Consider the following 12009-nt stretch of genomic DNA (forward strand, 5'->3'; position numbering starts at 1 on the left):
TCATGTCTTGGAATATCTACATCTAGACCGCTAATATCGAAAATGACAGTATCAAGAAGCACATCAACCGTGGTTCTTTTGCATATACCCATGCACATCAAATCATGTTCGCTGAACCAAACCATCCTTATCTAAACTCCGGGCTTTGACCCGCGACGGACCGGGCTTCATCTTGGTCCACTCGCCGTCCGGCGTCCAGATACCAGCCTTTGTATAATCTCCGCTATCACTTCCATCCATGTATGCAAAACGGAAATATTCTGGCAGGTTCAAGCTGCTGTTTCTACTCCAGACAAATTCACGCTTGGCGTCTACATCGCCGAAATACGTGCGAAAACGCTCCACATCGTTGACAAGGATGCTAATGCCGTCGTACAACTGGGCCGGCGGCTCGTTCCAGTTGAAAGTGATGTTTGATACGGCGTCAGTTCCAATGCCGAGATTGATTACCGGAGTTGGAATCGTGGGCAGTCGGGAGCCTTTTTGAGCGTCCCCCTGTAAGGCTGCAGATGTTTGTAGTACTGGATCAAATCCCCATCGAGCAATACCACTGATAAAAAGACCAACGAGGATTCCTTGGTATAGCAAGGATGGTCGTGTCTGCATGCCCGTTCCAGGGAGAAGCAGGAGAGCAATGATATAATGGTGTATCCGCAGACTGAGCCCTGGAATGGTAAGTGAGATAACAATGGCCCCCACGAAAAGCGCGTAGAGCTTGAGGTACTTGATCAGGCGTCCTTCTTGCCTAAAAAACCACACTTGTGAGGTAATAATCGCTGCCAGCAAAATTATAATGATAGCCAGAGCAGCCCTAGCGCCTGGCTGCTGGTCCAGATCGTGCTTGTTCAGTCGCTGGATGGGAATGAAACTGAGGGTATAGTTCTCCATACCCCCAACCCAGCAACCGCCCAACCACAAGATGGTCTTTTCGATCTGGGCCGTGAGACCACGAAGGGTACGACGGACACCCATCTTGTCATACATGACCCATGCACAAAACATGGCAGGTAGAAATTTGCCGATCAAGTTGGAGAACAATGCCGCAACTGAAGCATGTGGGGGCGGATCAAGCGCCATGCCCACAGTCCAGAAAATGCCCGTAAAGACAGAGAAAAAGAACAAGGCTGGCGAATTGGTAAAGAGAGATAGAACTCCCGTGAAGACGGTCGAGACAGCCAAAAGTTCCCATCGCGAGTCGCTAGAGGAACAAGTTACATCGGGCGCGAAGCGGAAGGACAAGGGAAAGTATGAGTCGAACCCCACGCTTGAGATTCCATGATGCTTAGAGGCAGTGTATTCTTGATCGCGACCGATCAACTCAACCACACCACAACCACCGTTCTCGTTAGAAATAACGCCAGCATGAATAGCAGCCGCACATACGAACGAATCCCCGCGATAAACCGGCTCGTCAGATCCGTTGGTTCCAGGACCACCTACGACCATGGGCGCATAGATGACTTCTTGATTCCCAACCGCTCGAGGGTTGAGAACATGGTAGCTCTCACAATTGGCCCTGCATCTGAACGGAAATCCGCTGCCGTTGAAAGGACGGCAATCGGTCCCATCCAAACCGCATGTGTTGCCTCTACCCCAGTATGAAACGCCGCACCCGATGGTCTGAGGCATACCCCATCCTTCAATCTCACTCGCGACTGAGTCTCGGCGCTTAACGAGGGCAAAAGTGACGATCCAGATGGACAGATAGAAAAACACAAGCCAAAGGCGATGTTTTCGTCTAGGTAGAAAGCGCTCGACGAGAAAAACGGGGTATTCTTGTACGATGGGGAAGAGTGGCTTTATGCGATAGGGCTGGGGATTTGTAGGCCCATGGGACCATTTGGCGATCCAGTTGACGCTTCGTCGAACAGGGTAGGGAACCCATTTCCATCGCTTCCACGAGCTCTCGTCCTGTATGAAGCGTGGGGTTGGAGGGTCGCTATCGTCGACTTCTAAGCGAGAATTGGACTCGAGAGGCGCATCTGGGTGGTTCGTATTACTTCTGTCGTGCTCAGTGTCGCTGTTACTGTTGCTGCCACTGACGGGCACAACGTTGACGTCTATAGGATCGGAGCCTGCCATTAGAGGTTGAGATTCTTCTTCTTCATGGCTCACCATTATCAGAGGATAAAAGGTGGAAGAGGGGAAGGCGAAGAAGAAGAAGAAGAAGAAGACGTTAGGTATGTAAGAAAATCAATCAATTGCGTATCGACTGCTCTGGTGGCTCGGCGGATTTGCCTTGCCTGGGGGTGCCGGAAGACCCGGTGGAGGAGTGCAGTAAAGTGGAGAAGAAGGATGCAAGAACCAACACCTTGTCGGACGGAGTGAATGGATTCGTGTTTCGCAAGGATGATTTTGTGTCGCACTTAGAGTTGTCGGATCTTGTAATGGGGAAGAATGATAGGTGATATATAACCAGGACGTATCACGAGTGGGTTATCGGCGGCCATTAGATCTGATTGTTTATTGCCTCGATGCGACACAATAAGACGCTGGACTTCGACTGAATGGTTACAGAATTGATTGGTTGAGCATCAGCCCTGCGGCCCGGAAATGGTTCCCGTCAGAAGTGCCTAGAGACGCTAAGAAGCAGGTACGGATACATCCATTGCAATGGACAGGTCTTGAACCAATTGCAGGGTGTCAGAGACACTTTCCATCAACCCAGAGAAACATCACTGCTCTTTGTTGCTTACTTCTTGAGCAACGAGCACAGTAAACATCTAGAGTCTCAAGTGAAGATTAATCATTAATGGTGCGTACCTATCTATCAATTGAAGAAAGCATCTTTGGTATGTTGGAATGCTTGGCTTACGTTTCGGTCTATCATAGAAGACGACGAGCAACCGTGGCTCAATATTTGGAAAGAGTTATGAAAATCCTATAAGGTTCCTATTGATATCGAGGGGCGATTCGTGTACTAAGGCTAATTATGCATGCTCGTAGACTTGGGTTGTAGATAACAGAGTATTGGCTCCCGAATGGAGAACTTTGGGAACGAGTGACATGCCATGAAGCTATCACCAGTGGTCAGGTGTTGTATCCAGGCAAATCAAATCTGAGAGACGAGGTGTTTCCTCTGTGTGGGGAATGTCGAAGTCCTCCGCATATTCTGACTCAGGAACCCGATATTTTATCTTATTCGACACCCAAAAAACAACGAGGAAGAATAACGCTCCGGCTGCATACTTGGTGTACTTTCCTTATTGAGATATTAGCGCCGTATGTACAGAGAATTGTTACTTAGTACCTACCGCCTCGTTCATCTAAACATAGTTCGTTCTTCTTGTCAGGGACTAGCTGGCAATGAGAGTTTCCTCCAACACTCCGAATCTGATGCTGCACAGGGGAGGCCCGAGAGAGGATTGGCCGTTTCAACGAAAAGCGCGTAAAGGTTACGGTTCCGCATGAATTAAAAAGTGCAACCGGTCTTCTAGCAAAAGCTCGGGGGACCTTGGAGGTCATTGATGCCATGTTGGAATGGATTGTCTTGTCGATTTTGTAATGGTGGTAGTGGTGAAGTTGCAGTCGAGTTGAAACAACATGAGTGAGTCATTCTAAAGCAAGTTTTCTTCCAAAATGAACTGAGAAGAAGTAGGTTACTTAGGAAAAACTTCAAAGCTTTCAAAGCCCCAATCACTTGCATTCCGAAAGGCTATTGTGATCCGAGAGTGTCCTAGTAGCCCGCACTCCTTATTGTAATGCCACTTATAAGGACTTGCTGATATACTCAAATATTCACATCAAAACTCACACTCTATATTTTTATTGTTTGAGTATATCTATATCCGGATAGGTCTCTGTTGGTTGGAAGTAGGAGGAACATTAGGCTTAACTATTGACCATATAAAAGTCTAAAGAAACAGCATTCAAAAAGTGTTCTTGCACATCGAAACCCACCAGAACCTTCTTAATACCTAACTTATAAAACCCAAAGGTTCTCGCTTTTGATCACGCTAAATCTTCTCAACTTGGTTCATTACGTCTATCTACACGCTTTCAACGACAAGCTCATCATGAACCCCCTATCGCCCAGACTCTCTCGAGTCGCGCAGTCTGTAAAACATTCCATTACTATATCGCAGAGCTCTAGAATTATGCATCAAAGCCGAAAATCTTGTGCTTCCCATTCTATACTTCCGGGCTTTGGGCGCGCCCCAATGCAACATCCATTACTTCCTCCCATCTACCAACGCCAAATTCGAACGAAGCATACCACTAGATGGACTCGCCAGTCTACGTCATACAATCTATATCGCGAGATACAGAAGAATCTTTCCGATTGTATGAACCTCGAAAGAGAAAATCACCACATAAGAAGTTCATGTGAGTAGTAGCGTTTTATATGTTAGCTCATACTGTACTAACACTTTCGTAGCTGATGATGCAAACCTTCGTGTGTTATGCTACGGGCTGGTTCTTTTTTCAGTAATCGGCATTATAGGACGAATCTTGGGCCTTCTGTCGGATGACTCGGATTTGGAAACTTCACAAAAGGAGGATATTCCTTTGCCTGGTTTTCTCGGGAAAAGTGTACTTGAAGCAAAAGACACAGTAGCGAAGGACCTAGCAGAAAAGCAAGAAATCAGAGGGGCTCGTCGAAATACGGTCGCCAGAAATAATACGCCCAAGCCAAGTTCAAAGAGGCCTGTAGTGAAGGCCACTCTTTTACTTGGAGACGGCCGATCTTGGGTGCCTGATCTCGAGACATTGATGACCATTTACCCTGGAGTGTTATAATCACTCTGGTGGATCATTGATTGGATAGAATTAGCAAACAAGACTATTATATACCATAGAAGGAGCAAGTAAACAGATCTCGAGAATGATTAAGAAGCAATTTTAAAATTTTCCAGTAAAAAGTACTGGCCCAATCATTCTGAGGTCTAGGTCGTGTTGTTGAAGCATCAACGACTTACATCGGCTTATCCTCGGAAAGGACAACACAATTAGTATGGAAGGTACGCACCCACACGTGCTTCCCACATCGAACTAACTAATCCTTGTTGCAAATACCTACCTACTCAAAAGAGTTTCACTGGTTGTATAAAGAGAACTGACACCGTCTCTTCCAAAGACCTCTCATTTCCTACACCAAAGGCTTTATATCTCACTGTAAGATTGACGCTATACCTTGTAGCATTTGCTGGTCGTCATCTTTTCTTACTTCTACATCTTCTTCTAAATTTTGTCATGTCAAGATGACCCAACCTACATCACAAGAACCGACACTCACAATGTTTGAGCTACTAAAACCCGCTGCTGGTGAAGCTGGAGTTGCTCGATTGGGGCGTCTAGCTTTTGCTGGTGGACGTAGAACGATGCGGACGCCAAACTATATCGCTGTTGCGTCACGAGGAGTCGTTCCTCACCTCACACCGGACAATGTCACAAAGCACACGACCTTTGATGCATCTTACCTAGCGATAGAAGATTGTATGACATGTAAACATTGATATAGTGGAATGTTCTGACTGAATACAGTTCTTGAGAAATCACAACCCCCTGTGCTGCAACTACCATCCGAGAAACCGAGAAATCTCCAAAGCTTCACAGCGTTCCCATCAGACCGAGCCTTGGTCCTCGGCCCAAGACGGTTCCCTGCTGTGGTGACACCCGTTGGAAATACTGATCATCACGTCAGCATCTTTACCTCTACTGGTTTCCGGAAACTCACAATCCCCGAATTTGCCAAGACTATTGAGCTCACTCAACCAGATATCGCCATCCCTCCAGCTGACTTGTTCCATTCAAGCAACACCCCTTCATCTAAACGACAGATTCGTATGGTTGAGAGGACAGAAGAATGGGTAGGCAAATTCTTCCATATTCTTGACCCCAAGGGCCGTCTCAAAGACATGGGAGTCTCTGTCTTTGCTCCTGTACTTCCTGTTGAGTACCCTATACAATGGGACTACCTGCGATATCTTGCAGAAGACGTTCGAGACTCCCTATCCGGTCTCGCTGTGTATGATGTCAACCTTGTGCCTGAACTGGTCAATTACCCCTCCCTCGGAGATCTACCACGACTGTCCTTTGGCCCTGCCAGAAGCCCCCAAGATCTGTTGCGTCAGGTTGCTCTCGGCATCGACGTATGCACGGTACCCTTCACCAACACCGCATCCGATGCAGGCATCGCCCTATCATTCACATTCGCGCCCCCTGAGTCATCCGATCTGCAACCGCTGGGTATTGACATGTGGTCCGAGGAGCACACGACATCCCTGCAGCCTCTAGTGGATGGCTGCCAATGCTACACTTGCACCAAGCACCACCGAGCGTTCATCAAGCACTTGTTGAATGCCAAGGAGATGCTGGGTTGGAGCCTTCTTCAAATTCACAATCACGCCGTTCTTAGTGCGTTCTTCGCTGGTATTAGGGTAGCCCTTAGCGAGAGCACCGAGAAGTTTGAGGAGCTTTACAAGAAGTTCTTGGCTGTATATGAGCCAGAGATCCCCATCGGAACTGGAGAGAGGCCACGGGCCAGGGGTTACCATTTCAAGAGCATCGCCGGCCAGACTAAGATTAACGAACCTAGCTGGCAGTCATATGATTCGGTCAATGTCAGTCCCCACCCTGAGGCCATTGCCGAACCTCTTGCAGCTGTAGAGGGTACATTGCCAATTGATGGGGTTGCACCGGAGCTCTGAAAAGCGACAGGGCTAATGTACCCGTCCGTTCATGTCATGTCAGGTACGGTTCCTTTCAAGAGACCTTTCCGACGATCTGGCTCGGACCATCTTTGACTGCATGTTGATCAAATGCAGCTTTGGACTGGAACTGAAAAGCCAAATTGCGATCAGCTTCTGGGATGTGTGCCTGAATTTCAACGAATCACTGTGATATGTGATCACGCCACTGTTGGGCTCATCGTTTATTGCATTATATCTATCACTGACACGATTATCGCGTTTGTATTAACGTTCATCGAAATATATGAGCAGGATCATCTGATGCACCAAATAAAAGCCAATTCTTTCGACTTCCCCCCCTCTGAGTGATTTATTCTATAGGTGCTGAAGCTGAATATAATGGTCGAAACCGGGGGAATTTCGCCGGCCAAGGACGATTGGCGAACTGTTTGCCTGTCGGACAAATATTGGGCAGAAGGTCTCTTCTGGCGAAAATGGAGTTATCAACAGATCCGCTATGGCTGACAATAAAAGTCATTTGTGGTGGAGATGGCGTACACCTTCGAAGACAAGCAGTCGTTGAGAATGCGACTCAAAATCAAGTAGAGAAAACGGCCGACAAGCCCCGATCGAGTTGAGTGGAAAAGAGAAGAAAACAAGCTTGACTATAAAGTTGGACCCAAAAAAAGAAGCTATGATCTAAGCTCTTCTATCTGGAGATCTGTGGAGTTACGGGAGCAGGGGTTACACAACCAATAGGAAGATTCAATCTGCCCACGAGCGGCATTTGAGCTACTCGTGAAGCCGCAGCCGAGCCGGAGGTCCTTGTCTCCATTGGATTGGATTATAACTGTAAGTGGGCGAGCGAGAAGCTCTTGGTGGTCTCGGCTGACTGGGATATTATGAACCGGTTGGCGTTCATATTCGGTCAACCACTTTGGAAGAGATGCATGCTAGGCATGTAAGCCAAGGACTGGCCATGAACCAGGGACAATGAATATCATGGATATCATGGCACCTGGGCTGGACGATGAGGTATGATTGACCTGTTTCCACTAGCACCTACGCCATGGGGACAACATCCCCGCTGCCGGCCCATGACAAGCAGACCAAGGTTAGCAAGCATCGGAACGAGTTGCAGGGTCCTTTTGCAGGGAACGGCCCTGGCACACTTACACACGTGCTATCATCCGCCATCATGAGGCGCTCATCGCTTCAGTAATGCAACGGTACGGATGCACTTTTTTCATCCCAACATAATGGGACAGGCAGCATGTTGCTGTCGATCTAAACCAGCCTTGGACGTTGTACTTATCGTCTCCGGAACTCAATTGGCTCGATGCAACGCGCCGTTAGGCCAAGATCAGTTCATCATCAGTCTCCTCAGCTTGGCTTACTGAGGAAGGCGGGCTGTTCATCCATGACATGGCATTGCTTCTCGGAGGAGGAATTGTCTTCCGAAAGGCAACAGTCCACGTGGGATTGTCGCACCGAGATGAGTTATGGTTATAAATGATGCTACCCTCGCCGAAAGTTTAAGTTGTTGAGCTCCCCTCAAGCTGCACCAGCTCGCCTCTTTTACGCCAACCATCAGCTTCCGCCTAAATTCTTGGAAACTGAGCAGAGCTTCGTCGCAATGGTCAAGCTCAATGCTATTGCCGCCTTTGCGGCCTCAATTGCCGCTGTCTCGGCGCAGACTTACCAGCGTCTAGGCACATGTCCTACGCTTGGCTGCGTTCTTCCACCAGATCAGAGTGACTTCCTCCCCGGCCAATTCTTTGATTTCCGTGTCGAGGTTCACGCTCCTGTCAATGGCTCCGAGGCTGCTCACGATGGCAAGCCCGACCAGAAGTTCAAGGTGACCATTGCCAAAGAGGGCGAGAAGGCCAAGGACTTTGCAAAGGCGTTTGGCCTCAAGGAGCCCAAGGTCGAGACATGGAAGTTTGACTGGTACGAGGACCTCTTTGCCGAGGACGAGGACAAGCCAAGCATTGTCAACGTTGCTTCAAAGATCTACCGCAAGATCTCCCTTAGCGAGCCCGGCAAGTACACCGTTACTCTGCACTACTACAACGGCGAGAAGACCACTGCCGAGTGGACTGTTCGCGATCTTCAGCCTAAGCGAAAGGCCAAGAATGTCATCTTCTTCATTGGCGACGGCATGACCACCAACATGGTAAGTTTGTTTGCAAAGAGTAAGACTCGTGGAAGCTAATTGGCCTAACAGATCACCGCTGCTCGTCTATTGGGACACAAGAGCATCAACGGAAAGTACCAGACTCTGATGAAGCTGGACGAGTTCCCCGTGCTCGGTCACCAAATGACCCACTCGATCGACAGCTACATCACCGACTCTGCCAACTCTGCTTCCGCTCTGTACAGTGGTCACAAAAGCACCGTCAACGCTATGGGGTAGGGAAACTTCTGAAAATTACGAATTCGAGCTAACAAATGCAGCGTCTATGCCGACTCTTCTCCCGACCCCTTTGACGACCCCAAGGTTGAGACCATTGTCGAGATCTTCAAGCGTGTTTGGGTAAGTTGTGATCTCAATTGAGTTTCAACTCTTATTCTAACTTTACCAGGGCGGTGCCTGGGGTGCTGTTTCTACCGCTTACCTTGCCGACGCTACCCCCATTGCTCTCACTGGCCACACCCGTCTTCGAGGCCAGTACGGTCCTCTGATCGACCAGGCTCTTAACGGAAACAGCAATTACAGCTGGACCAAGCACGAGGGTCCCGATGTTTTCTTCGGCGGTGGTGCCGAGAACTTCATTGCTGGAAAGGGCTCCTACAAGGGTAAGGATTACTACAAGGAGTTCCAGAAGAAGGGTTACACTGTTTCCCATAACAAGACCTCTCTCCTCAAGGCCGACAAGAGCAAGCGTGCTCTCGGTGTCTTCTGCCAGAGCAACCTTCCTGTCTGGCTCGACCGCAATGTCTTCACTGACAATCTCGAGGGTCTCGATAATGACCCCACTGGCAAGGAGGCTGATGCTACTGACCTGCCCGGTCTTAAGGACATGACCCTCAAGGCCATTGATGTCCTTAGCACTCGTGGTAAGGATAAGGGTTTCTTCCTCATGTCCGAGGCTGCCTCGATCGACAAGCAGATGCACGCTCTCGACTACGATCGTGCTCTTGGTGACCTTCTCGAGCTCGACGACACTGTTCGCGCTACTATTGAGAAGCTCAAGAAACTTGACATCCTCGATGAGACCCTCGTCATTGTCTCTGCTGATCACGGTCACGGTTTCGAGTAAGCTTATAACCTGGCAACGCCCATGATCTTCGAATGCTAACAATTACAGTGTTTGGGGCTCTGCCGACACCGAGTACCTCTCTGAGCAGGAGGACGATCGTGCCAAGCGCCGTGCCATCGGTACCTACGAGAAGTCTGGCCAGTCTCAGTACACTAAGAAGGCCAAGGGTATCAACTACGGCACCGGCGCCAACTTCCCTACCAACTGGGAGCCCCGTTATGCTATCGCTGGTGGAGTTGGTGCTGCCCCCGACCGCCGCGAGAACTACAAGGTCCACAAGAGTCCTCGCGAGGCCGCCGTCGAGCTCAAAGACGGCGACTACTACGTCAACCCCGAGGACGCTCCCGATGGCTTTGTTATCAACGGCACCATCAGTACTGATAACAGCCAGGGTGTCCACTCGCTAACTGACGTTCCTGTTTACGCTCTTGGTCCTTGTCAAGATACCTTTGGCGGCACATACAGCAACATTGACGTCTTTTACAAGATTGCCAACTGCCTTGGTCTTGCTCAAAGCCAGAAGCATGGCTACTAAAAGTTTGATGAGCAGTGTGGTGCATTTATGACGAGATGAATGAGCGTGTACTTATAGTAAAAGGTAAAGAAAGCTCTGTGTGGTTGAATAAAAAGTAACAATTATGCAACAATGAGTCAACATGGCTGTGTATGCTTCTATTCCATGTTCATCTTTTGCTTTCAACTTTCTATCTTGACCTTGAAGGATTACAACACTCGATATCCCACTTGAACATAACGCCCTAGCTCGCGAGCATTCCTCGTCCTGTCGTCACTTACCATTGAGATAGGTCTAGCTCATTAAAGCAACTGGGCCAGATAGTAACAGAGATTTACGATAGTAGATTTCATTGTGATAGTAGTTAGAGTGGATGTACCATTCCTATCTGTCAGGTTCCTGCTTAGCTACAGGGGCATGATTTTATGCATTATTGTATGTAATTTTAACCCAAGAAGGTCACGAATATAGGATCCTCATTCCAAGTGTGATCCCTTTGTGTTCCCCAATGTGTGTAGCAAATTTGAAATGATTCCGGAGCCCCCCAAGTTATTAATCATAACCTTTCGTTCCGTTGGACGTTTAATCCTGTAGTAGGTTTCATACACCAGATGATTTATTGTAAATTTCTGGATGAGTTCTTTAGTAAAATATTTGCCTGCCAATATCGCGAGTGGACATCTAATCCGTCGTCTGAAGGCCGAGCAGATCCATCATACCCATGACGCTACTCATGTCACAGGTCTCCGAATCCTCATGACGCTCGGGACGAAGACACTCCCCATTAATCCAGACCGTGTTGGTGCCGTATTCGTTCGCGTATGCTCGAAGCTTCTTGATATCAGGGCAGCGGAACCCACCAGCAACGATGAGCTGAATGTTACAAAGCTGTTGGTCCATGACCCTGAGGAGTTCGATATAACGGTTAAGCTTTCCTGGTCCTCCAGTTGTCATGATACCTGTGAAGCCGATGCCGATGAGTTGAGGGATAATACCACTCCAGTCTCCGCTCTTGGTGAAGTGGTCGAAGGCATGATTGAAGATACATCCGAACGGCTTAGCTATGTTGACGAGATAGCGACATTGAGATCGGTCGAGAACGATTTTCTCCTTAAAGCCCCCGGTTGTCACTTCATCACATCGCTTCAGACATCCGAAGACGAAAGAATCGCCGCGAAGAGGATTCATTACACCAGTCTCCTTGAGTTGAAGGATGGAATCGCACATCTCGAGGAACTCGCCATTTGAGTAGATATGGTCGTGCGATTCGCCGATAAGAGAAGCATCAAGACCTCCACGGGATCGAATGACACAACTGATTGGGATATGAATCTTGTCTCTCAGATACTCGAGCTCTTCGATCTCAGGGGTGAGACCGCCCACGCAAGCGGAGTCTTTGCGGCAGAGGAGAAGACGCTTTGCACCAAAGTTTGCGGCCTTGAGGGCATTACAAGGGCCGTAAACTGTTACCTCTAGGGGCATGGGTTGGACGGACTTGGCAGGTTGAGTGGGCATCTTCAATGGTCTCGGGCTGATCATGATGAACTTGAGGGCATCACCAGTTGAGAGAATTCGTAATGCTTATGCTTTACCGAAGTGG

At 48.6% G+C, this 12009-nt stretch overlaps 6 protein-coding genes across 6 annotated transcripts; 3 read left to right on the forward strand and 3 right to left on the reverse strand.

The window, feature by feature from the left end:
• Positions 1 to 102: 102 nt before the first annotated feature.
• Positions 103 to 2082, reverse strand: FPOAC1_011160 (uncharacterized protein; the record flags this gene model as incomplete). Its single annotated transcript, XM_044855545.1, has 1 exon — positions 103 to 2082. One exon carries the CDS (start codon positions 2080 to 2082, stop codon positions 103 to 105), a length of 1980 nt encoding a protein of 659 aa, XP_044702858.1.
• Positions 2083 to 3020: 938 nt separating this feature from the next.
• Positions 3021 to 3474, reverse strand: FPOAC1_011161 (uncharacterized protein; the record flags this gene model as incomplete). Its single annotated transcript, XM_044855546.1, has 2 exons — positions 3021 to 3202; positions 3255 to 3474. 2 exons carry the CDS (start codon positions 3472 to 3474, stop codon positions 3021 to 3023), a joined length of 402 nt encoding a protein of 133 aa, XP_044702859.1.
• Positions 3475 to 4160: 686 nt separating this feature from the next.
• On the forward strand, positions 4161 to 4740 carry FPOAC1_011162 (uncharacterized protein; the record flags this gene model as incomplete). The annotated part of the gene is made up of 2 exons (XM_044855547.1): positions 4161 to 4326; positions 4379 to 4740. 2 exons carry the CDS (start codon positions 4161 to 4163, stop codon positions 4738 to 4740), a joined length of 528 nt encoding a protein of 175 aa, XP_044702860.1.
• A 497-nt stretch (positions 4741 to 5237) lies between these two features.
• Positions 5238 to 6650, forward strand: FPOAC1_011163 (uncharacterized protein; the record flags this gene model as incomplete). The annotated part of the gene is made up of 2 exons (XM_044855548.1): positions 5238 to 5436; positions 5485 to 6650. The coding sequence occupies 2 exons, from the start codon at positions 5238 to 5240 to the stop codon at positions 6648 to 6650; spliced, it is 1365 nt and encodes a 454-aa protein (XP_044702861.1).
• Positions 6651 to 8268: 1618 nt separating this feature from the next.
• Positions 8269 to 10430, forward strand: FPOAC1_011164 (uncharacterized protein; the record flags this gene model as incomplete). The annotated part of the gene is made up of 5 exons (XM_044855549.1): positions 8269 to 8808; positions 8860 to 9044; positions 9090 to 9168; positions 9218 to 9891; positions 9944 to 10430. 5 exons carry the CDS (start codon positions 8269 to 8271, stop codon positions 10428 to 10430), a joined length of 1965 nt encoding a protein of 654 aa, XP_044702862.1.
• Positions 10431 to 11090: 660 nt separating this feature from the next.
• FPOAC1_011165 (uncharacterized protein) lies at positions 11091 to 11948 on the reverse strand (the record flags this gene model as incomplete). The annotated part of the gene is made up of 1 exon (XM_044855550.1): positions 11091 to 11948. The coding sequence occupies one exon, from the start codon at positions 11946 to 11948 to the stop codon at positions 11091 to 11093; it is 858 nt and encodes a 285-aa protein (XP_044702863.1).
• Positions 11949 to 12009: the final 61 nt, after the last annotated feature.

The sequence above is a fragment of the Fusarium poae genome, chromosome 4, assembly GCF_019609905.1.
Source record: "Fusarium poae strain DAOMC 252244 chromosome 4, whole genome shotgun sequence".
In the NCBI taxonomy this organism is placed as follows: domain Eukaryota; kingdom Fungi; phylum Ascomycota; class Sordariomycetes; order Hypocreales; family Nectriaceae; genus Fusarium; species Fusarium poae.